This window comes from Nesoenas mayeri (assembly GCF_963082525.1).
Source record: "Nesoenas mayeri genome assembly, chromosome: 3".
NCBI classification, from domain to species: Eukaryota; Metazoa; Chordata; class Aves; order Columbiformes; family Columbidae; genus Nesoenas; species Nesoenas mayeri.
This window is the reverse complement of record NC_137544.1, coordinates 90726821-90750359: the sequence shown is the minus strand read 5'-3', so window position 1 is coordinate 90750359 and position 23539 is coordinate 90726821. Positions and strand designations below refer to the sequence as shown.

Below are 23539 nucleotides of genomic sequence, written 5' to 3'. Positions count from 1 at the left end.
AGGTCACTGTTACTTGGAGACTGCCTGGATGTTGCTGCACTCATAGCACGTGGTGAGTGTAACTTGTTTTCCCCCCACTCTTTTTTCCAGCTATTAAACTGCCTTAATCTTAACCCGTGAGTTTACTTGCGTTCATTCTTCCTAGTCTCTCCCGTCCTGCTGGAGGGTGGTAAAGGAGGAAGTGAGTAAGAGGCTGTGACTGCTGCCCAAGGTCCATCCACCACAGCCACTGTGTGTGTGTGTGATATTTAAAATTGTTGTATCAAAGTTGAAAGGATTAAAAGCACCTACTCTTCCTGGTAAAAATATGTCTTGCAAAGAGAGTTTATCAGAAACAAAGCAGAGACGGAAAATCTGTTACATACTTTTGGATTAAGGACAGAAAAACTGTTCAGAAGACTCTACCTCAGTTACAAAGTCTCTGTATATACATAGCTACCTGTCTGAACATTAGCAGGAGACTGTGTCAAGAATATAAAGAAACCTCTGTTACCTGTTGTTATTGTAATCTTGGCCTGCAAGAAAGGAAGTTGTGAGTTCAGTGGCATCCACCAGATTTATGAAGGTCTTGGGAACCTGCAGTAATAAAGTAAAAATGAACCAGGATATATTCACAATTAAAGATCAGCAAGGAGCAATAATAGTAAATTATGTCTACAGCTTCACATGTTACCTCTGATCTGAGATTCTGTCTACCTAAAAATCAATGATCTAAGTCTTTGCCAATTCCATCCTGAACCTTGCTCCTGTGCCTGCCATATAGAATAACATTGGTCATAATTCACTAAGAACTTGTGACTTGTTCTTGACCAAGAACAAGCAATTCCTTTTACCTATCTGAAGTGGCCACCAGACAACTAAATTGAGCTCAAATGAACTAGGAACTACCATTTTTGTGGCAACATATCAATGCAAAGCTGGGGATGAAATGTCCTGCATAACAGCATCAATGCTCATGCATCCCACCTCACCTCTCCCCTGAGCATAAAGCAGCTTCCTATTTACACAGTAATATTTCACTTTTACAAGTGCTCATAAACAGATTCTAGAACTAATAGTGGGGAGAATCTGAAGACAATGCATGGGTGGAACTTTATGTATACACAGCATTTGTTGAAGTCAGTCTGAAAAAAACAAGTGGTTGTGGCCTGATGCATTTGAACTGTACCAGGTTTAGAATACCCTTTAGGACCCCAAGCCAGCAAAACAAATTTTTTGGAAGATGCTATTGATATACTTTGATAAACAGTTATTAGTCTGCTTTAGTACTGATTTATCTGCATCTAGTCTACTATTCATTAGCAGACTAATATACAGTGCAGAGCATTTCCCAGGAACCATCTTAGATAAGCAGATAACTTGTAGCTCAGCCAGCTAGAAAGCCTTTAGAAACGCTGAGATCTTAAACAGAACATGTAGTAGGAATAAAGAGAGCCTTTATACATATTTTGTAATGGGCATTTTTCCTGGTCTGTAGAAGTCATCACCAGGTAGTTAGCAGCCTGTACACCGGCTAGGTAGCTCTACACATCCAGTAACTAGATATCAGTTATTTTCCACAAACAGCCCTGTTAAACATGATTTTCAGACCTAGATGAGTGTTCTCCATTTTTCACAAAAATCACTGTAAAAAAAAAAAAACAACAAAGACCAAGTGGTACATCAGCTTGTATTGTGAAACAAAGCAGTTAACTTTCTGTCCTTCCTGTTTGCATGCATCAACTTTTTAAAAGCACAAATAAAACAACTAGTGACAATGAATGGAGCCAGTGGATTAGAACCAATGAGATTCATGTTCTAAGTCACCTGAACAGTGGTACGAGCCCTAACTCAGTCAGGGAGACTGGAGGAAAAAAAAAAAGGGGGGGGGGGGGGGGGGGGGAGGTTGGTTCAGGTATTCAGGGTTAATGAATAAATCTTACCATTTTATACAAAAAATCCAAGACAGCTTTAAGTTTTTCCAGGTTGTCCAGTACGCAGTTCTTCTGTAAATGAGGTGAGAAATGCCATCAAAAGTAGTAGAAAAAACAAAGTTATCAAATTGCCAGAAGTCACTAACCCCATATGTTGAGCTGTGTACTGAAGGGTTACCAACAACCACTATATTCTGGATCCAGCCTTAGACAGCACCAAGAAAAATATGTGGGACTAGTATTGTAATTAAACTGCCTATAATTATGCAACATATTAAAAAAAATTTAAAAAGACAGGGATGGGGAAGAAAAGTAGCTTTAGACTTGAAGGTGGAAAAGAGTTGTTCTACTAAGGCATTTCAGACTTGAGATCACAAATTAAGTGCACGTATTTATAAACATAAAACACATCACGTGCCCAGATCTTACATCACTGGATAGTGTCACTCCAAAACGGAAGCTAAGTACTCCTTTGGTTCACTTTGGCAGAGAGCAGAGCCTGAGAAAGTGTCTCAACCACCTGCCTTGACTGCTAGACCACTCCATGAAAAGCTTACCGCTTCTGTAGAGGCACAGGAAGAACATGGGTTTTCAGCACTAAAAAAAACTGTGATCAATTTCCAGTCATTTTGGAAGTCCATCATCTGGGAGGAAAAAAAAAAAAATAAAAAATGAAAGGAATAGGATGATAAGAGACCTGTTTGCTATTTTCCTTTCTCATACAATATTTGCTCTGGCTTTAAATATGCAAGACCAAGCAGTAGTCCATGGCTCAGCCCCAGCCACCCTGATCACTTCCATTTGAAAAGCCACCCAGCTTTTCACTAGAGGAGACAGCAAATGGATGGTTAGGCAGCAAATGCGGCAATTAAAGTTGAACACACACCCATAAAAAGCTCAGGTTAGAGCCAGAAATTGCTGCTCCCATTGGAGAGTCTATTGAAGAAAATGAGCATGCACAGTTCAGCACAGAGCTTGGTGTTGCTTTTTTCATTCACTATTGCAGCTTGATGACAGGGTTAATGTTCCTGAACTGCTGAGACCAAGTCACACTAGTGGAAAGAAGACTGGAGCAAAAATCTAAGAGCTAGAGCCCTGCTCAGCTGTGCTGTGTTTACTAGGTGGTTCTCACTAACCCTGAAGAGCACTGGTCAGAACTATTTAGTTCCACAAAAATGTGAAATTCACTTACAAACAGTCCAACAGGCTCCCTGTAGAGCAAAGAGGCAACAGCAGAATCATTTTGATAATTACATTTTCCCATTATGTCAAGACCATTTTACAAAATAACATGCCTTGGGGTTAAGAATAGAAGAAAAAGGAACGTATAAAACTCCAGGTTAGGACTTGTAAAGCACTCAACCATAAATGATAATTCAGCTCTTATCAGCATCAACCACCAAGATCAGCCAAAACATATCTAGGTCTTTATTGCCCTTTTTTGACAATATGACCCTAAAAGACCAAAAGGAAACTGAAGAGGCAAATACTGAGAATTATTATTTGGGGTTGGCTTCTCAGAAACACTGACACAGTTACAGAGTGTAGCTAGCAGAGGTCTCACATCCTTAAACAACAACAAAGCATATTTGCTTCCCTACCAAGTTCTTCAGCCACTCTGATGAATGTAAACCAGGAGAGATACTTTCAAGAACAAAACTCTGTACTTAAAAGGTACAAAATTTGTTCTTATTTACAACAGAAAAACCAAAGCCCATTAAGCTCAAGAAATGGCATTTTCTACTTCGAATAAACTTTTGAGTGCTACTTAAAACTATTTAATCACATTTCTCTCTCTCTGCTTCAACACCAAGCTCTCTGAATCATTCTGTGCTTTAAACAAACCTTATTCTCTTTCATGAGCTTCACTATTTCTTCAGCTTGATTCAGGAGGTCTCTGAAAAGCAGAAAGAAAAACTATGAAGACATCAGTAAGGGTAAAGCTTTGGCTGATTTTTACCATTAAATCAAACAACATTTGAGACTTCAGGTGGGATTAGGCTTTTCTGTCCTAATAGTGCTAAGATTAGACACTTCTCTGTGCCATACAGACAGCCTGGGGCGATTAGCTCATATTCAAGTATCTCACTTTCAAACATGTGCATTTTGATGAAAACAGCAGACACAGGTTGGTAGGCACACCTCTCATTCTATTTGAGCCAAAAAATTTGTTTTGCAGCTGTAAAGAGGGGAAACCTGGTGTGAAATCAGATGATTCATACCCCCAAAAGTGCACAGTGGGCTTTGGTCTTCCTGCTTCTGAGAGCTGAACAACTGAGCCACAGTGGCAGAGTTTGTCCTTGGAGTGTCTGTGCAGCCTCTGCCAGTACTGAACATAATCTATGTCCAGTGAAGTGCTCCAGCATCAAAGGCTTCCACCCTCCACCTTTCCAGGTACAAATGAACCGCCCAGCCAAAAAGCCCCCAGACTTACATAGCTTGACTCTCTGATGTCGCTCCCTTTGTGCCCGGCAGAGGAGACTGGTGTAGGACCGAGGGATTAAAACTGCTAATGAGAGCTGAATGACATACATATGTTAGGAAATTTCTGTGTACAAGGGACTGCTACTCTGCAATTTTGTTATAAACACAAGTAAGCTAAAACAGCCAGAAAAAATGTAAAGCCTGAGGATCTCTGGGCAGGCACATGAAGTATGCCTGAGCCCCTGGGCAGATATTCTTGCTGGTTTTGCTCCTCACCTTCAGAAGTGGAGGTCCGATGTCTGGGTTCACCTCCAGACTCAGGTCAGAAACCTCCATTCCCGTCTCACATGTCAGCCACAAGTAGTGTAAGGTGGATTTAAATACAGGTAGCTGTAGAAATGAAGCTACTGAGAAGCCCTACTCAGAGATAGCCTTCTGAAACACTGAGGGGTTGCCAGGTGTTAAATCCCTTTCACGGAGAAATGGAGGTGACATTAAGACACTAGGAAGAATATTTGGAGGGGAGGACCCTGTAGCTATCCATTACCACATTCAGCATTTCCGTAGACCTGAAGGTTTTATTTGCAACACCCTTCAAGTAAGTCAAGGCTGCCTTGAGACCCAGATGGAACCAGCTAATAGGTGATGAATTCACCTCTCTGGTGCACCTATGCCAGCCCCAGTGTAAATCCTAAACACATGGCAGTGGAAAGAGTATTGGACAGGCAAATCCACACAAAATTTCACTGGGCTAACATGAGCAGCAAGCACACACCAGCAGGGGCTGTGGCATGGGCAGTAGTAGCAGCCCCAAAAGCCGTGGTGAGCATTTAGGACTCTTACAGGAGTCTGTGGTACTGCTGCTTCACACTGTCTACACGGACAGTCTCTTTAAAGCCAGCACAGATAACCCAGCCTGGTAGTACTCACGTCCCCACGTACACCATCCCTCAGGCTTCCCTTACACCCCTGTGGGGTGCTTCTGCTGCACCCGCTCTACAGCCCAGCAGAACATTGGAGCTCCTGTCAGTGCACCATTCAATCGATTTGCATGAGTTTCAGTGTGACAGCGAGACGCACCTGCTAACGTTTCCACGCTTACTTCAAGGAGGCTTTTTCCTGTGCTATAGAAAGGGAAGAGAAAACAGGAAGTTGCTGTAACTCCGTTTCTCAAAGAAAATTTATGTTACAGCACAGCCTCCATTCCTTATTAGCTACAGTACAGCTCACAGTGTGTATTCATGGCAGCTGCTGAAATTAAGAATGGGGTCTTTCTTTTCCCAAAGCCATCATGTCATCAGCTACTGCTGAGTAAGAATACAGTCTGTACACTTCGCATGTTGCAGTAATTGTGCTTATGCATACGTACAAGTAATGCAGGGAACTCTCTGTCAGCACCTGCATACAAGTGGACACAGATGTTTGTGCAACCATTTTAAAAAATTTAGTCCTTTTAAAGTTCATCTGTACAGGGCAAAATCCTCATCTGGAATGCTATGACTCAAAAGAGCTACACAGACTTGCATCCACAAAGTTTAGCCACATGTTCACACGCCAATTTAGATCTGTTAAGAGGCACGAAAGAAGAAAATCGGGTAAGACTTGTCTGTGAAGCACTAGGAATCATTCGAGTGGAGAGAAGGATATCAGGACTTCTCAGGTCATTCTTTGCTTTGATAAATCTCTGCTTTCTGGTCTCTAACTGGTGGATGACAATACTTACTACCTAGGATTCCTCATGTAGCAATGATTCTTAATCAAGGTTATTGCGGCCTTAAGGTTTTCCATATCTTGTGTAAGGAGAAAGAATTTATGTTAACTAAGGATGGGGAAGGATGCAGCGTCTCAAAATCCTTCATATTTCACATAGACTTTCTCCTCCTCTCTGGAAAACAACAATGATAATTGCTTGGGTCTAATTCCTGCACTGTGTTAGTGTATAAATTAGTATCATGACACTTATCAATGCTAACAATTAACTGTTACCTTTGGGGTGAATCCTCATGATGTATGCCAGATCCCGGTGCCTGTTAACAAGCAGGCAATAAGTACAGCATTAAGCAAAGGGTAAACTAGTTCTACATACCCTGTTTCCCTACTATATTCCACACCTGTTACAAGTAGTATCATTTTCTACATACTGTTCTCCATTGTCTTGCAGTTACTCACAGATTTAAATTATGTTCCAGAGCTTCCTTACTACAGCAAATTTTCAGTCTCACAATCTCTTCTTAATTACTGCTTTCATTAATGAATTTATTACGTATTGTCTAAAATAAATTTTGACTAGTTGAACTCAAATTCAGTCAAACGAGATGCTGTTCTATACCAAATTTCTCTGGATCTGTGCCTTTTCAACAAGGGACATGACCTGAAGTCATGTAGACAATATACAAGTATGGCACTCAGCCAGTATGGTGTCTGTTAAAAAAATCCTTGATATAAACAGAGGAACTTCATTGATATCAAAGAGTCTGTAGAAGAGATAGTGACAGAGATGTTTGCTCTGAGCAAGCAGATATTCCTTAAAAGAAGACAATTTATATGTTTTTCTATGACACCATCCACAAGCAGAAAAAAATAATTGCTCTAAGAGGCCACACATCTGAAATGGGTGAAGTGCCTTTTCCCTTAGAACAATTATTTTCTTCTAAAGATGTAGGTACTCACAAGGAGTCCAGGACTGCTGATTTTCTAATGGAAAGTTTTCATCCTAAGGAAAAGTATTATGTCTTGCTGAATACCACCTCAAATTTCAAAGTTGTTTTGTGATAAGGGAGAATCTCCTCAATTTCTTTGATGTTGTAGCCCCAGCAATGGCTACCAATTTTTGCCCAATGAGCTTTTCTACACTTCCTCAAAGCTTGAGAATTGTGGTTAAGTGGTATTAATTGGATCCTAAATCTATTTCAGGTAGTTACTTCCAACTATTAAGTAAAAATCATCCAAATCTGACTGTAAGAACAGGCAGAAGAACATAATCCAGTGATTTATACATCAGAGGAATATCTTTGTAATTATTCTAGAACTTCTGTTTTCTAGATTGGAAAGCAGTCTCTATGGAAAGCACTTTAACAGGGTAGAAAATCAACTGCATTTCTTGAAAATTCATTCTGATGGTGATCATCAAAATTGTACTTTTTCCAGTTTGAGTTTTCCCATCATCTTCTTCCAGTTATTAGATCTGTTATGCTCGTTGATAGGAAAATCCAAACACTCTAACGAAACATCGTGGTTCTGTGCAACAGCACTGTGATCGCATTTCCTCCTGCACAAAGTCAGCTGTCTATTTTTAGGGACACTGAACAGCAGGTATTTCCAGTCCTTTTTCACCAGAAGCCTTTGATGCTTGTGGAAATATTCAAGTCCTGAACACCTTAACTGGACCCCAAACTGCATCATCAGCTCACTTCGTCATCACAAGGTGGGGGAAATGGGTCACATTCAGCACACTTCCCGCTTGTACTTACTCTTTGCAAACTTCCTATTGCCGTGACGGTATTTATGTCAGCTGGCCTCAGAGCGTGAACTGCAGGTTAAAAAAAAGAGCAGTAACTTTGAACAAAAAAATCACATTCAGCAGTATACTAAAACATAGCAAAAATTATTAAAGCATAAGAAGTCTATACTGATCTTTCCAACTGGCAGTTTTAAATCAGAGAGGATGAGAAACTTTACTCAGGCATCCAGTAAATACTTTGGATGCTTAGATGCACCAAAATGCTCAGCTGTCAAGCAAGAAGAAATCACAAAACACTGCTGTGCACGATTTTAGGGATAGTGGCATCCTCAATAGGCAGCTGGAGAAACTAAGGTAGAACAGTAATTATGAACAGAAGATAAAACTAAGGAGTTTGTTGAGTCTACTGCCACTTTAGCCACATTGTACATCCTCTCAAACAACTGATTTCTCCACCAGTCCATTCTCAAATAATTTTGGGAAGGAAAGCCTCTACAAGGATGATATCAAACCACAAACCTGAAGATGAACGTGTCTTGGGTAACATCGCCTGCTCACATGAAAACTGGAAGCTTCTTAGGGCCTTTGATAAACAAATAAATATGGTTGAATGCTTCAATCTGACAAATTTGTGGAAGCAGGGGAGTCCTGTCTCAAACAGTACGGAGCTCTTACTCACGTAGCAACAATTTTAAAGAACAATTACACCTCTCTAAGAAACACATGGGAATGCAGATCTGGACAGCTGCATCTTCAAATCGATTTTTCCAAAACTCATTACTTTTTGCTCAGTTTTCTTACTGATTGTCACAGAACTGGGCCTGAGCAAACAAGGAAATGTGCTGAACACAACCCGTTACTGACAACAAGAGCTTAATCTGGAAGAGGTCATAAGGACAGCTACTGCACACACCTTCACATGCCAGGGGGCACCCAACATACACAACAAAAAGCTACATCTCCAAGAGCAAAGGCAGAATGAACCAATTCTGGGTCCTCTGCCACTGGCAAAATTCCTGTGTGATCACAGAAACCACTAAAGAGGGGAAGAAGAAAAAAAAAGTTGCATTTGGGGCAAGGATGCAAGTGATGTTTTTCACCCAGAGTGAGAGAGAGCTCAGTACCACTAGGAACATTATTTAATGCTCTCCTACATCCGGACTGTAGGTATGGTCCAACATCCAGGACTTTCAAGAGAGAGGAAAGACAACCCCCCCGGGAAGCTTCCCTCATCACTATGGCCATGTTTCGCTAGATGTCCATCACTACTACGTACAGGTGAAATCCACACGGTGACAAGGGCCACCACAGTTCCCAGGTGGAGGACTTCAATGGTGCACACGCTTTGCACCATTATAGTGCAAGGCAGAGTTTAATTTAAAAGAGCAACCGAGCATCTAGGAACAAGCGCTAACCACAGTCAATCTATGTACAGGATATGCAACCTAATAACAAACGTTGCTCAGAGAAACCTTTATTTCCTGATTGGGTATTGTAATCTTGCAGCTGCAGTATCACATTGCTGAGTCGTTTGCTTTGCATTTATTTTCTGCAGAATCTAAGAGTTTAGAGCACCAAGCTCTACTTTTTCTTCTTCTGACTGCCTCAGAGGGAACAACAGCCAGACAGGTGATGATAGGTAGTGAAAAAAGGAAAAAAAGATAAAACTGTACTCATACTTTACCTTTAGCTTCCCCTGTTCTTCCAGATGATCTGCATGACCTTAAAAACATTAAAAGAATGAATCGTGCTATTTTTTTTTAACCTTAGAAAATCACTTCAGAAGACTTAATATACCTAAAAGCACAGAATCCTGAAAACAGCAATCTTTCTCCTGTGCTATAGTTTCCAAAGATATTTCCAAACATATAATTATAAAGGCTTATTCTAGTATAGCAAAAACTAAGAAAATAAGAAGGTGACATCTGTTGAAATTAGCAGAACACAATGAAGTAATACACACAGATTATAGACTGCTTGTGGATCTCCTCAACCAACCTCAGCCTCCACAGGCTTTTTCTACTGGTTTTGCTCTTCAGCACATTTAATGTTTCACTGTAGTAGTCTTCTGTCCAAATTTAGAGTAATATAATGCAAACATGTGCAAGGTAGAACTCCTTAAAAAGGAGCAATTTACATTAGTTTACACCTTCCACAGTCAGAGAGGAACACCACACTGTTGTGAGTTTACCATAGTGATTCAGAAACAGCTGCAATTTCTTCTCTTAGTAGAGTGCTGACTGATGAAATAGCCTGTGGTGCCAGAAGTCATGCCTGTGGCTATTTCAGTAAACATTGTTCTCTTTCCTTGAGTATAAACTTGGATTTATGAGCATAGACTTTGATTAATCCTGAAATCTCCACAAAGGTAGCCACAAATTCTGGGTCTGGACCCTCGGCTGAACTTCAAAGCATGCTCACACCTTGCTACACTGAAGCCATCAGCATCCAGCATGTTTTGAAACAAGTCTGCCTGTGCTTAGAATAACTGTCCTTTAGCATCCAGGAGCTACTTCTGGCACATTTAGTCCTGCTGCATACTTCTGCTTGTACATCTTTCTTTCCATGACAAAGACAGAGGAGACACAGAGCCAGCTCAGCCCAGCAGGTGAGACACACTTGGGTGTGGGACAGCCAGCAGTGCTCACACTGCAAGGAGGTGACGTGCCCAGCAGGAGCAGGGTGCTCTGGGCAGCCCCTGAGGACACAGGTACCAGAGCACACAGAGGACAGGATGGTGGCAGAATGCCACCACTGCTCCCCATGACCACCTCAGCCCCACATGAGCCACTCTATGTGACTATTTTCAATAACTGTCAGCAACCTCCATGAAACTTTTTTTTTTGCCCCCGATTTAGGTTTCAGCCATGAGCCATTTGCAAATTTACATTATTTTTACTATACTCAGTAGAAAGTTGAGACAGTTGCTGCCTGGCTGTTGCATGACATTTTCTTCAAAACTCAAGCTTGCTCAATCCATGTTTTTAGATGCTTTACTCAGGATGATAACCGGAATGCCAGCTTTGTTGTTTGAGAAAATGGAGGCACACACAATGAGGGACTCATCTGCGTTACACAAATCTGTTGTAGAAACTCGATATCTTTGAGAATTTTAATGCTAATTTCAACTATATTTTTGAATGGGTTCACAGACTACATTGAGGGAGAAAGAGGGCCCAATCCCAGTTTCTAGAATTGGGGTGTGGGAGGGAGTAGGGAACAGCCTCTCAATATTTCAAAGATTTAAGAATGACTGTTCTGTGTCAGATTGAAGGTCTGTTTAATCTGGGATTCTGCCTCTGATAACATCTAAATGCAGATGCTTAGGAGAAGAATAAGGAAAACAGAGGTAAATTTCCATGTTCCATGCTGTTGGCCTCCCTGAGCAAGCAATTACTTAATGCTGAAGAACTCCCTGGGGCCTTTTTTGCATGAATTTGCCTATTTCTTTTACTAAGTCTTTCACAGTTTTGGCTTTCCCCCAAGTACTGTGGCAAAGGTGCTTCATCATTTAATTACATGTTGAAAAATGTACTTTCTCATTTGTTAATAACCTGACCTGTTTCCTTGTTGTTCTTGTAAAGAGCAGTCATTCCCTTGTTGCCACTGAATTTATTATTTTGTATATGTCTGTGTGTCTTTACCATATACCCATCCATCTTTCTTCCAGGCTAAAGAGTCAGTCTATTTAATCTCATGTAGAAGTTGTTTCATAAGTCTGAGCACTCTTCCCTTTATCCTCCTCCTAGGTTTTTCCACATCTTTTTTGAGATGAAAAGCCTAGACCTAGGTGAACTATGGACCTATACACAGCTGCAGAAATGTGTTTTCTATTATTTTCTCTCCCTCACTCCTGAAATTGTTTGCCTCTCTGACTGTTGCTAACACTGAGCTGATGTTTTCAGACAGCTATGTTCCGTGACCAAGCAATATCTGATTTAGAGTTCACCATAGCATATGCATAGCTAGGGCAGGTTTTCTCCATATATATTACTTTGAAGTTATTATTCTGAGCTTCCTAAATAGCTTTGCATTAGCAAGCTAGTGTGTCCCCTTATTCAGATCACTTCTGAATACACAGAGAGCACACACCCCAGCACAGCTCACTATGAGCTTCTGCAGGTTCTCTCCCCCCTCTTCTCACAGTTTGGAAGTTTGCAATCTGATTCCTCAGCCTCCAGCTTTTACTCAAGGGCCCATAAAAGTGCCCTCACCCTTACACCATGACAGTTAGCTTCCTTAGGAGCACTTGCTCAAAACATCTGTGGAAATCCGAATACACCCCAGCTGAATAATCAATCCATGGGCACATGGATTTTCTTCATCAATTCCATAGGGAAGCTCCTCCGTTACATCCTACTTACCTGAGCCCGTTCACTCTGTTCTTTATATGGCTAGCAACAATTTGCCTAATGCAGAAGACAAGCTTACTGCTTTCGTACAGCTACCAATGCATTTGCCTAGATCCTCCTAAAACTGAACCCATTACAAAAACTGGTTTCACATTTGCCATCTTCCATTCCCAACATCGATGCTGATTCAAGAAATAGCTTGCACCACAGTCAATACAATGGGCATGCTCATATTTCTGCTTGGCTCACTCCCTTGGGTAGATATAAACAAATAGCAAAAGAACTGCCAGGATTAGATATCAATTTGTTAAAGGATTCAATTATCCCTCTGCTGAAAGACAAGGCCTTTTTTAAGCTCTTTTGCAGAAGACACGCCCAAAAAAAAGTGGAATTAATTTCGTTTTTCTGTTGGGCTTCAGCTTTCTTTTACACACCAGTCAGCCCTACAACTCCCTCAGATGTATGTGAAAAAGGATTTGTTAGTTTTTATTCCTTCAACAATGATTCTTTGTTTCCCCTCAGATTCATTTTTGGCTAAGTTGATTAAATTTTAACCTACCAGAGCATATTTTCTTTAGTTTTCTTAGTTTCCCTTGGATTTATGCTTTCCATAGGATGATTTTTTTAACTCCTGCTTCTCCTGATATTATAATTACTCCTTTACTCTATCATTTAACAGTTCTATTTTGTTTTTTATTTTCGCAACATCACAAGGAAAAAATAAAAAGTATTTTTCTGACAACTTTCCCAGAATTTCAGAGAAAGATTCTACACCTCCCTCACTCTTATAATTAACCTGTTTCAGCTAATAATTCTTACAGGCTTCTATGAATCAACAGTTTTTTCCTAAATCAAGATTTCACAGAAACTGCAGCCACCATGTGTCTTTTCCCCTAAAATTAAAAAGCTCAAATGCGATCATTTCTTCTGTTTATTTTAGGAACCAAACCCTCCTAACATTTAGTTATTTATCAGAACACCTTATAATCCTCTGAAGTTACTTATCCTCACAGCCTACTAGTAAGATAAAGCACTATTACTCTTTATAATGACTTTCTTACAGGCAAAAAGGTGAAGTCCGGAGGCAACAAGGCCAAAACATATACAGCGTTTGAAGTCTTAGAGCACCTACAAGACTGGCATCTGACATCAAATCTGGACCTCACAGACCCAGTACAGGGAACAAAGGCCTCCCCTTACCCTGAAATTTGCAGGAATCTGAACAACAATGCCTTGCATACCAGTACACTGCCTAACCCATCCACACAATCTTCTATCTCTGAAAAGAAGATGACCATAGATACAAATTTAGGGAAAACCTCTGCACCTTGCTTGAATTTCTGTGCTCTTTGGGGACTGATCTCACTGTTATCTAATTATCTGATGATATTTTTCCAATCAGAAAGATTCAGTGCCTGCCTAACATGCAGTCCATCCCCAGAACAGCACAAACCAATGCATGTTTCTCAGTCAGAAACAAACATACCCCAAATTACATGCAAGATCACAGTTTTACTCACAGATTTGCTTCATCCTGCTTCTAAGCCTCTTGCTACACACCCACCTTGTAACAACTAAAAATATAGGTTCCTTAAAGACTGCATACAAATTTTCAAAACTTACCTTTTGAGGAGCACAACCACAGGAATAACAGACCTAACAATAGCTTCATGATAAGTGCCTCCACAAATTGATAGTCCTGGGGGGCTGTCAGTTAGACATTAAGGCTGTGAAGAAAGAAATTCTCTTTCCTCCTTTATATTTTAACAAGCTGATAACTCAGCAGCCATAAAATTTATTAGCCTCTCTACCTTTGGAAAGCAAAGTGACAATGATATGTTATTTCAAAGACACATGCAACCCTGGTTTATAAGTTGTGCCATCCAAGGGTCAAAGGAGCAAAGAAGGGGCACAGCTTATCTCACTTGTTCAGAGACCGCTGATCACTTTTCAGGTGGATTCTTGGCAAACATGGGAACCTACATCACGTGAGCCAGCTTCCAGCAGGGTCAAGGTTCTTCCAGGCAATACATAACACATTAATTTGACATTAGCCTGTCTCTACCAGGCATGGAAGGAGCCTCTGTTCCTAAGGCAACAAGGAAAACAGATCCCTGTGTAATAGCCTACAGCCATCCTAAAAGGAAGATTGTGCTCTTCCTCATCTCCTTCCTTGCCTCTGTTCTTTCTTGCTTCCAACCAGCCTCATGATGCTCTTCTCTCCCTTCCACTAGCTTCAGATCCACCAGGTCCTTCCCCAAGCTAATTCGACTCACTGAAGCTCCAAAAAAACTAAGTTTAACTGACTACCAGAGGCGTGCGAAGAACCTCAGAGACAGCACAGAAGAGCATGGAAGAGTCGTGATCCAAGCAAGGAGAACATGCCTCCACCTAGAGTGTCAGAGAGCTGTGGCGTAGGGCAGTGCAGCTCTGTCTGGTGCTGTGAGAACCCATCCTGAAGCGAGATGATGCAAGGGATGTGTCACCTAGCTCATAAAGTTCCTGATAGTAAGGGAAGAATCAGAGACATGGAGGGAAGTAACAGAAACCTTTATGTACCACAAGTCCTGACAGCAGGCACATTAAAGACCACCTCTACAGCTTCAGCCCAGGGGATGAGGGCAATTCTTCTGGTGAATTTTCCTGTACTGGGATATACTTTACTGGTATTTGTCAAGACAGAACGCTGGCGGAGAAGCAGGATTGGCAACTCTGTACTCATTCTACCTAGGTCCCCAAAACCTTTGCTATGATGCAGTGGCAGTAGTCTGGTCATTTCTGCAGAATTGCCAGTTTGGCTGTGATACTGTACTCCCCCATGAGACTCTGTTATACCTTAATTACAGTGTCACAACCAAACCTCTGAAGAACAGCCTTCTGTCCTTGCACAAAGCACCCTCTGCTCTGGTCTCCTCCGAGCTCACTAACACTCAGACAGAGCTCCAACATGAATAGTGGGAGAGTGCTCAAGTAAATAGCTTTAAATGCTTAAATAAGCCACTGACACACCCCTCGCAGGCAGTCTAACCCTCCCTTCAGAGGTCTCTTCATCTTGGCTTTCTGTTGTTTCATGACTTAAATTTGACATTCCTTGAAGGAACATTTTGGAGGTAGATCCTATGCCTTGTTCACTTTTCAAAAAATGGGAAAGTTAATTCTGAACACAAACACCTATTGATCACAGTGACACAAAAGGAGAAATATGCACAGATGAGTAAAATGTTCCTCCACCCCTTGAACCTCCAACCTCATCCCAGCACAAACATACCACAGACCGCACCCACACAAGCAGCTACTCACCTCAGATACAACACCATGTTCAAATCTGAGAAGGATGAGCTCATTCCACTTGAGGGTCTCACGTCCAGAAACACAGTTTGACACCCAGGCTCCTTTGACTAGTAAAGTAATGAAAACCCCACAGCTCGCTTGCTGTCAGTGCACCACACCAGCCAACAGCTCCCCTGGCTGGGCTGAGCTGAAGTGGAGCTCCCAGACAGGTGGGCAGGGTAAGGGAGGCTCCAGGTGAGGTTGGTCAGGGCCATTATCACCTGTCAGTCAAGGTGTCATTGCACAGTCTCAGCATGGATGGGAGTTACCTTCGGTGGTTTTTTTGTCATTACATACAAGGGACAGCGGCTGCTTCACCCCTCAGCAGAAAGCTCTCATTATCAACAAGTCTGAGCAACAGATTTCTTAATGAGCTGCAAGTTTTTAAAATCCCAGAAAGTCTCTTCCTCACTGTGCAACAAGCAAAACATGGAAAGGAAGACAGCATTAATTCATATATTTGCCACAAACCACAGCTCTAAGAGTAAGAGTTTAGACTCTAGGCCCTGTGATATGCTCCAGAAGGGAAACAACACTAACTGCAAGGCTTGTAAATCTCCTATAAACACTTCTTCCCACCACCCAAGCCTCAAAATAGCTCCTAGATCGAATAGCGAATAGCAGGTGGCAGCAAAGATCAAAGAAGTTTGCAAAAGGGAGGAAAGAGTTTTCTCTTAGGTGTAGAATGTGTCAGAGACAAAGTAAAGCTTCTGCATTACTGCAAGGACAAAGCTGCATCTCACAGAAGGTACAGAGCACTCCAGATCATGAGCCATCCCTCAGCTGATGGTATTTAGGAATATCTGAGGGAACTGCAGCCATGTAGCTAATTATCTAATAATCAACACAGAACATCTTGTGCCTTCCCTAAAATACCTGCTGCTCAAGTGGGATAAGGAACTAGATGGACCTTGTAGCTAGCCCTGCCCAAACTGCATGAGTCTTCATGTCACCTGCCCTAAATGGAGAAGGCTGACAACACAACTGGCATGGAAGAGCTTCTCATGGAAGATGATGGCGAAGAGCAGAAGTTTTGTGCTTTGGCATGTTCTCAAAGAAAGAACCTGTTTCACATGTCTAGGCCCAACAGTGTGTAACACTACAAAACCGAAAGTCATGTCCCAGTTACAGCTTTAAAGTAGGCAGCACCCAAGCAGATGCTCAAACATACACATTAAAACATATTAGCCAAACTTACTGGCCCATTGCTAAGTTTTTAGGTGGTCTATAATATACCTAGAGCTTCACCTCTAATACCTAGTATGTGGGCTACAGCTGGGAAAGCCAAGGGATTTTTCTACCATGTCTTTTATGTTTTTCCTTCTCTATTGACTTAAACAGAACTCTTCTGTGCATTACTTTTACTTATACAGAGTACTGAAAACCAGAAACTCCAACAACCTATTTATGTCAAAAGACGTGAGAGGTCATCCCATGTAAACTTAATGAAGTTCAACAATTCCAAGTGCAACTTGGACATGGGTTGGGGCATTTCCAAGCACAAATAAAGGCTAGGCAGAGAATGGATTAAGAAGAACCCTGAAGAGAAGGACTTGAGGGTGTTGGTTGATGAGAAGCTCAACATGACTCAGCAATGTGTGCTTGCAGCCCAGAAAGCCAACTGTATTCTGGGCTGCATCAAAAGAAGCATGACCAGCAAGTCAAGCGAGGTGATTCTCCCAGGTGAGACTCCGCCTGGAGTGCTGCATCCAGCTCTGGAGCCCTTCAGCATAAGAATGACATCAACCTGTTGGAGCAAATCCAGGGAAGGCCACAAAGACGATCAGAGGGATGGAGCATCTCTCTTACAAAGACAGGTTGAGAGAGTTGGGGTTGTTTGGCCTGGGAAAGAGAAGGCTCTGGGGAGACATTACAGAAACCTACCAGTACCTGAAGGAGACCTACAAAAAAATTGGAGGGACTTTTTACAAGGGTGTGTAGTGATAGGACAAGGAGTAATGGCTTTACACTGAAAGAGGGTAGAATTAGGTTAGATATAAGGATGAAATTCTTCACCATGAGGGTGGTGAGGCCCTGGAACAGGCTGCCCAGAGAAGCTGTGGATGGCCCATCCCTGGAAGTGTTCAGGGCCAGGCTGGATTGGGCTTTGAGCAACCTGGTCTAGTGGAAGGTGTCCCTGCCCATGGCAGGGGAGTTGGAACTAGGTGATCTTTAAGGTCCCTTCCAACCCAAGCCATTCTATGATTCTATGATTTCCTCACCTACAGGACCCGTGTTTTACAATACAAAATAATAAATCTATGGCTGCACATTAAAAGAAAAAAAACCACACACATACCAGACACAAAAAATTCTAGCATTCAACCATTCATAATTAAACCCAAGATGTTTGTCACCACAAGCACAAACTTTTACTGAGCAAGTTAGGGAAGTAGCTTCTTCAACTGCTAACAATGAGAGGTCATATATCAGAGGATAACATAACTGCATCCACATAACTATTATATTACACCAGCATAGCCAAAGACTTATTGTGGAAATACAAACCAGACTGACTCGTAATTCCAAATGAAGATACAGCATGTCTGTGACTTGTGAGTGTCTCACCTAATCCTACTACCTAGACAAAGCTTTAGATCTTGTTTTTTTTTATTTAAGAAGTACATCCCTGAGTTGTTCCATCTACAAGACCCCCATCCATAATGGGTTGAACATTATAATGCTGTGAAACCATTAGGAGTAAATCATATACAAGAGTGAGACATTTCATGTGTCCTTGTGATATTGTGCCATCACCTCCTGTTGCTGTGCTTCACGTTGCTGTAAATTTAGTCCACACTCTGGACCGAAACAGCAGATCTTGCACTGCAGGAGATTTCAGGCTTGCAGCAGAGAGTGAGGAGATGAAGCAAGGCCAAGGGCAGCCAGGGACATCAATCACAGGGCAGCGATTCTGCAGCAGCAGGCAGGAGAGCTGCACAGCTTAAAGGAGGCTGCTACCACCTGCTGGAGAGAATGCAAATACTCAGAAGAAAAGAAACCAAACGTTAATCTAGCCATTTCGGGCAGGAGTTGGAAGGCATGGCTCTGTGTGTGGTCAGGTTACAGAAAATGGGCAAAAAGCTTTGTAATGCTTGGTGCCCTCATTTAAAAACAAAACAAAACCTTCTGGAGTTGCACACGAGGAGAAACCCAATTGTTTCTAAAATGACTTAAAACCAAAACCAAACTGTAAAAAAAAGTGCAAACATAAAGCCTCAAATACACTTCTTTAAAGTAAATTATTCTAAGCTCAGCATGTGACTGGAGCACTGGACTCTTCACCTGGATATATGGGATTTTCAGAGCTGCTATAGAGACCTGAGCTGTGGTGATAAAGAAGTAAATAAGCAAGGTCACTGCTAAAGTTACACCCAAGTTTTGGATGAGCTGTGAAGCAGCACCTCCTGCAGTAGCTGGAGGCAGCAATGTTAAAATGAAACCTCAGATCCAACGTTAGGAAGTGAATGAAACTCAACTTTTCTTCTTTGTGCCTGCATAAGGGCACAACCTCCCACACAGATTGATTGACTGATTGGCTGGCAAGGGCACAAGCCATTTAGCCACCAACTGAGGCTGCCACCAAAGTAAAGCACAAAGTCCATCTCTACTGGCTGTGTCCAGTGCTGCTGGGAGGCTGGTGGTACCCCAGCCTGCCTTTGCAGCTTGTACAGCTGGCACAGGTCCCTCACACCCCGTCACTTGTCACAAAAACCCCATGCAGCCTTCCAGTGGAACCTGGAGCTGCTCCTCACTTCCTTTCCTAGCAGCTCTGGGCCTCTGCTATAGGCAAGCTGCAGATCACACCATAGGCTGAAATCTCTTCTGCTTGTCGTTGCCCTTCTGTAGGCCAACTGAAGCCTGATGATGGCTGCAAGTCACCTGAGGGCTCTGAACACCCAGAAAACAGCAGAAGTCAAGATTTAAAGGTCCTCTGTTAAAGACTTTTTACTGACTTTGCTGTAGTGTGAGGATTTGTTTGAGTCTGTAGGCAACAAGAAACTGGGGACCAGATGCTTCCCATGGCCTCATATTCAGCTGGCCTCTCAGTTATCAGATCAGGAGATAATGCTCATTTCTGGAGAGCCCTGTTTACAGCCACAGCCTTGAGAGAGCGGCCCTTGCAGGAAGGCAGATATAGCAAAGGGAAGCAGTCTGTCTGTCCCTGGTAGACAGTGATGGTGATTTAGAGTAGAGACCAGAAAATGGATGCTCTCTTCCTATGAGTCTCTGGGTGAGTTCACTGACACTTGGATCCAAAGTACCTCATTCTGAAAGACTTGCATAGAAATTAGGCATCTAAGTAAATACCTCTGTGAACTGAAGCCCAGGTCTCAAAGCACTGTGGTTCTCTGTAAAATGGAAACACTAGTATCCCCTTTCTCCCATTCTTTTCCATTAAGCTATGAAATTCCCAGACCAGTGCCAGCTTTTTGCTGTCTGTACTCACGCCACGAAGGGGCTCTGTTTTCAGCCAGTGCTGTAAATGCAGCAACCTGTGGGAAGCTCCTGACTCTCCTGTGCTCCCCAAAGCTCTCCCCACATGAAGGTACAATGCACAGATTCCATGGGGTCAGCCTGTCTCAGTGCCGTGGTATCCCAGACTTGCTAGTCCATCTGCCCACATCCCAAAAACCCTCTGTTTACCTGACTCCCCCACTGAAGATTTTTTCTCAGCCTGACGCTACATGTCAGAAAATCTATCCCTTTGACCTCAATGAGCCAGACCCAGCTGTGCTATATTCCTTTTGCATTGTTAATACTTGTGCTGCCCTTGAAAAAACAGGAGACTACCAAGTGGTAGCACAGTGAATGAGATAGGGAGAGGGGGTAAGGCTGCTTTTCCTCATAAAGGATGAGGCTATTTGACCTTTCTGGCTGTAGCTGTACATTTACAGACCTTTGAACTTCAAGGACCTCAAGGCTGAGGCTGTTTTCACCCATATCCAGCAGAGGCACCTGAAGCCACGAGCTTATGGCTCAGCATGTTCCCTTTACATACTTTATGCACTGCAAGTTGTGGCAAACACATCCTCCCACCACAGTGTTCACCACCTCTGCAATGCTCTGAGCTGCTCTCGCCTGTTTTGTGGCTAAAAGAGCGAAACATTGGTCATTCAGGTGCTCTGTGTCTTCTTGCTCACCAGTTCTTTCACTCAGTGATTGGGAACCACACTGAGGCAAGCCTGGGGCTAATCAAGTCAGTGCTTAGAAAAGTGGGTTAAAAGACCTTTAGACACAGGCACACTTACTTTACTCAGGGATCACGCAGAGGCAAGCAGCTAAAGCCTTCACTACCTGTGAAGAGGTGCTTCCAGAAGCTAAATTTCCTTCCGTGAGGCAAAGAAATCACAGAGGAAGCACAAGCAAACACCATCAAGTCTATCTCAAACCCAAAGTCAGGCACACCTCAGCACTCCAGAAAGGGAAGTGGCACCCAGGCATAAAATAAATAGGAGGGGTGAATATATATAAGCTGTGGAAGCCAGACTAGACTAGAAATATTTACAGTGCAGGGTGGGAAGGAATATCACCGCTCTGGCTGGAGCACATGGCTCAGATACGGCCGCAGTTGGCCTGAATGACGCGTTTGGAGGGTCACGCTTGCTTTTGCCAACTGTAAATCTCATAGTTGCCACAAGAGGTCACCAAATTCCTACATTTTCACTCATGAGCACACCCTGTATCCGGACCCTTCAGCTGGGAATGGGGAAAAAAAATGTAATGGCAATGGAGCTGTACCGCCAGTTCTTCAGAGAGGAAGCCCAGGCCATGCAACCACACAGCAGTAGTTCCATATCCTCCCGTACAGTCAGAAGCCAGTTTCAAGCTTGCATATTTTCAGCGACTGCAGGCTTTGAAGACCACTGATAATACAGGAAATATCAGTGATTCAAACCAACACCGAATGATCAGAGACCAAAAGCCACTGCCAGCAGAACAGATGCTCTTATTCTATATTTCCCTTGAAAGAGCGTCCAAAATTCATCGCTTTGCCAAGCTCCATCCTGACATTTCTGCTGAATATTGCAAGAATGCCATCAAGTGCTAGAGACCTTTTCTTTTAAGATGGAAAGGCTGGGCTCTGGAACCAGCTATGGGTGCAGGCATGGGCCTGTGCATGGGATTTTCTGAACAATTAATCTGCAGGTTATTATTTCAAGTGATCTCAATAAATTGCAAAAGCTGCTCAGAATCAACTGGATAAAATTCAATAAAAACATAGCAAAGCACTATGATTGGGAAGGAGAAATTAAGTGCGCAAATGAACAACTTGGAATAATTGGTTAAGCAGCACTACTACACAAAAGGATCTGGAGGAATTAAAGTGGATCATGTAATGAGTCAACGGTATGCTGCTGTTGCAACAAAAACAAACATTTCTTTTGGAATATGTTAATGGACTGTCATAAGTATGTCACAGAAGGTCATTATTCTGCTTTATCCCAAAAGAGTGCTCACTGATGCTCAGCGTTTTCAGAAAGGTGGAGTTCAGAACAGACCAGCCAGTCCATCAGGAAGCTTAAGATACCCCGAGGAAAGCTAGATTGACTGGGGGAGCTTTTTCCAGGAGGAAAGAGGAGAGTGAGGACTGCCACCCCCAACACAGGGGGCTGTTCTAGCCAGCATCAGCTGCTGTGCATCTCTTTGCCCTGGTAGACACACAGAGGGTCCCCGATCAGCGTGGAACAAAGACAGACACCAAACCCATGGGTAGTTTGGGTTTCATCTCAACAGGCATCTCTATTTTACTTATGTAAGAGGGAAGGCATGCAGGTGGGGGATGGGAGGAGTGACAGGTTTTGATGTGACTGTCAGTGACAACCTGGAAACTTGCTTTCAGGTGAGGAATGGTCCTTTTAACACAACAAAGGGGCACACCCAGGAGCGCATACACAGACCACACCTACTGGAGCCAGCTTCCTCACTGTTGTTTGTACAGTAAGCAAAAGAGAAAATTAAGATTGGGGATGGAGCTTATTTTTTGCCTATTCCTCTCCTAGGTCAACGTGATCTTATGGATGGTATGGCAAGGCTTTTCACATGTTACTGCTTTCTGCAGCTCGTGGGAGCCTTCATGGTCTGGCTAGTTTCACAGCTGCTGTTGGACTCCCCTTAGACTTGGTTTCCACCAAGCACCTAAACAAACCTGGGCACATGCCCATTCAGCAGAGGCCTTAAGCACATGCTTAAATTTAAGCATGAGCTTCAAACAAAGTGTGTGATGAATGACTGCTGCAAATAAGGCCTTAACCTTAAAAACCACACGTAAGTAAAATAACTTTTCACTCTAGCTAGGTTCAACCACTTCACTCAGGCTCCTTCGAGTCTACCACCTCTCCAACACTGAAACAGATGCCTTGCATAAGAGAAGTCTCTTGCTTCCTCCCTGCTGTAACTCATCAGCTCTCCTCTGCTCCGAGGCACATACCTCTAGGGACAGATGAGATCTATTCCTGTTTGTTACTGTGCAGAGCTAGATCTCAGCAGCAGCGATTAAAGGCCCTTGCACATTCTAGCTTGCTTTCTGATACTTCCCTTTTCTCTGGAATCCGCAATCCTCACCCGCCCTCACTCCCTGCCCCCTTCCCCGTTTGCTCATACTTCTGGAAAGATGACTGAAGGCTAACTAATGAGTAAGACGCTGCTGCACGTCATCGCCTGTCTGCTGCAAGAAGGGGTGAACAAGTTCGTTTGTCCACAGGTTAAAGTTGCCATCCAAACAAAGAGTATGTAATTGGGAGACCAAGTAGTGGGAAACCTGCTCTCTCTTCTCTCTCGTCCGGAGCATTTAATTTCTCTTGTTTTCTTCATTGCATACACTACTTTATGCCTGCACAGCATCTTTCAAGCAAGGATCTCAAAGGGCTTCACAGACCTTAATTAAACCTCATAAATCCCTAATTGATAGATGAAAATTCTGAGTCACAAAAAGGTGAAGTGACGTGCTCATGGTGAAACACTGAGTCAGTTGCAGAGCTTGGAGCAGGACTATGGCGATTCCAGTCTGGTACTCAGCATCTTACCCACTCACTAGACTTTATGGAAGATATAGCTCT

The 23539-nt window shown here is 42.7% G+C and overlaps 1 protein-coding gene across 1 annotated transcript in view; it reads right to left on the bottom strand.

Annotated features, from left to right (window-relative positions):
• The window catches only part of PLB1 (phospholipase B1), a gene marked incomplete at both ends in the record, with an annotated part of 101448 nt that overhangs the window by 68229 nt on the left and 9680 nt on the right, over positions 1-23539 (bottom strand). The window contains 10 exons of the mRNA XM_080341461.1: positions 494-576; positions 1923-1985; positions 2471-2557; positions 3759-3810; positions 4348-4432; positions 5418-5461; positions 6324-6364; positions 7748-7866; positions 8317-8380; positions 9482-9519. Coding sequence (XP_080197587.1) covers positions 494-576; positions 1923-1985; positions 2471-2557; positions 3759-3810; positions 4348-4432; positions 5418-5461; positions 6324-6364; positions 7748-7866; positions 8317-8380; positions 9482-9519 — 676 coding nt within the window. The remainder of the gene's footprint in view (positions 1-493; positions 577-1922; positions 1986-2470; positions 2558-3758; positions 3811-4347; positions 4433-5417; positions 5462-6323; positions 6365-7747; positions 7867-8316; positions 8381-9481; positions 9520-23539) is intronic.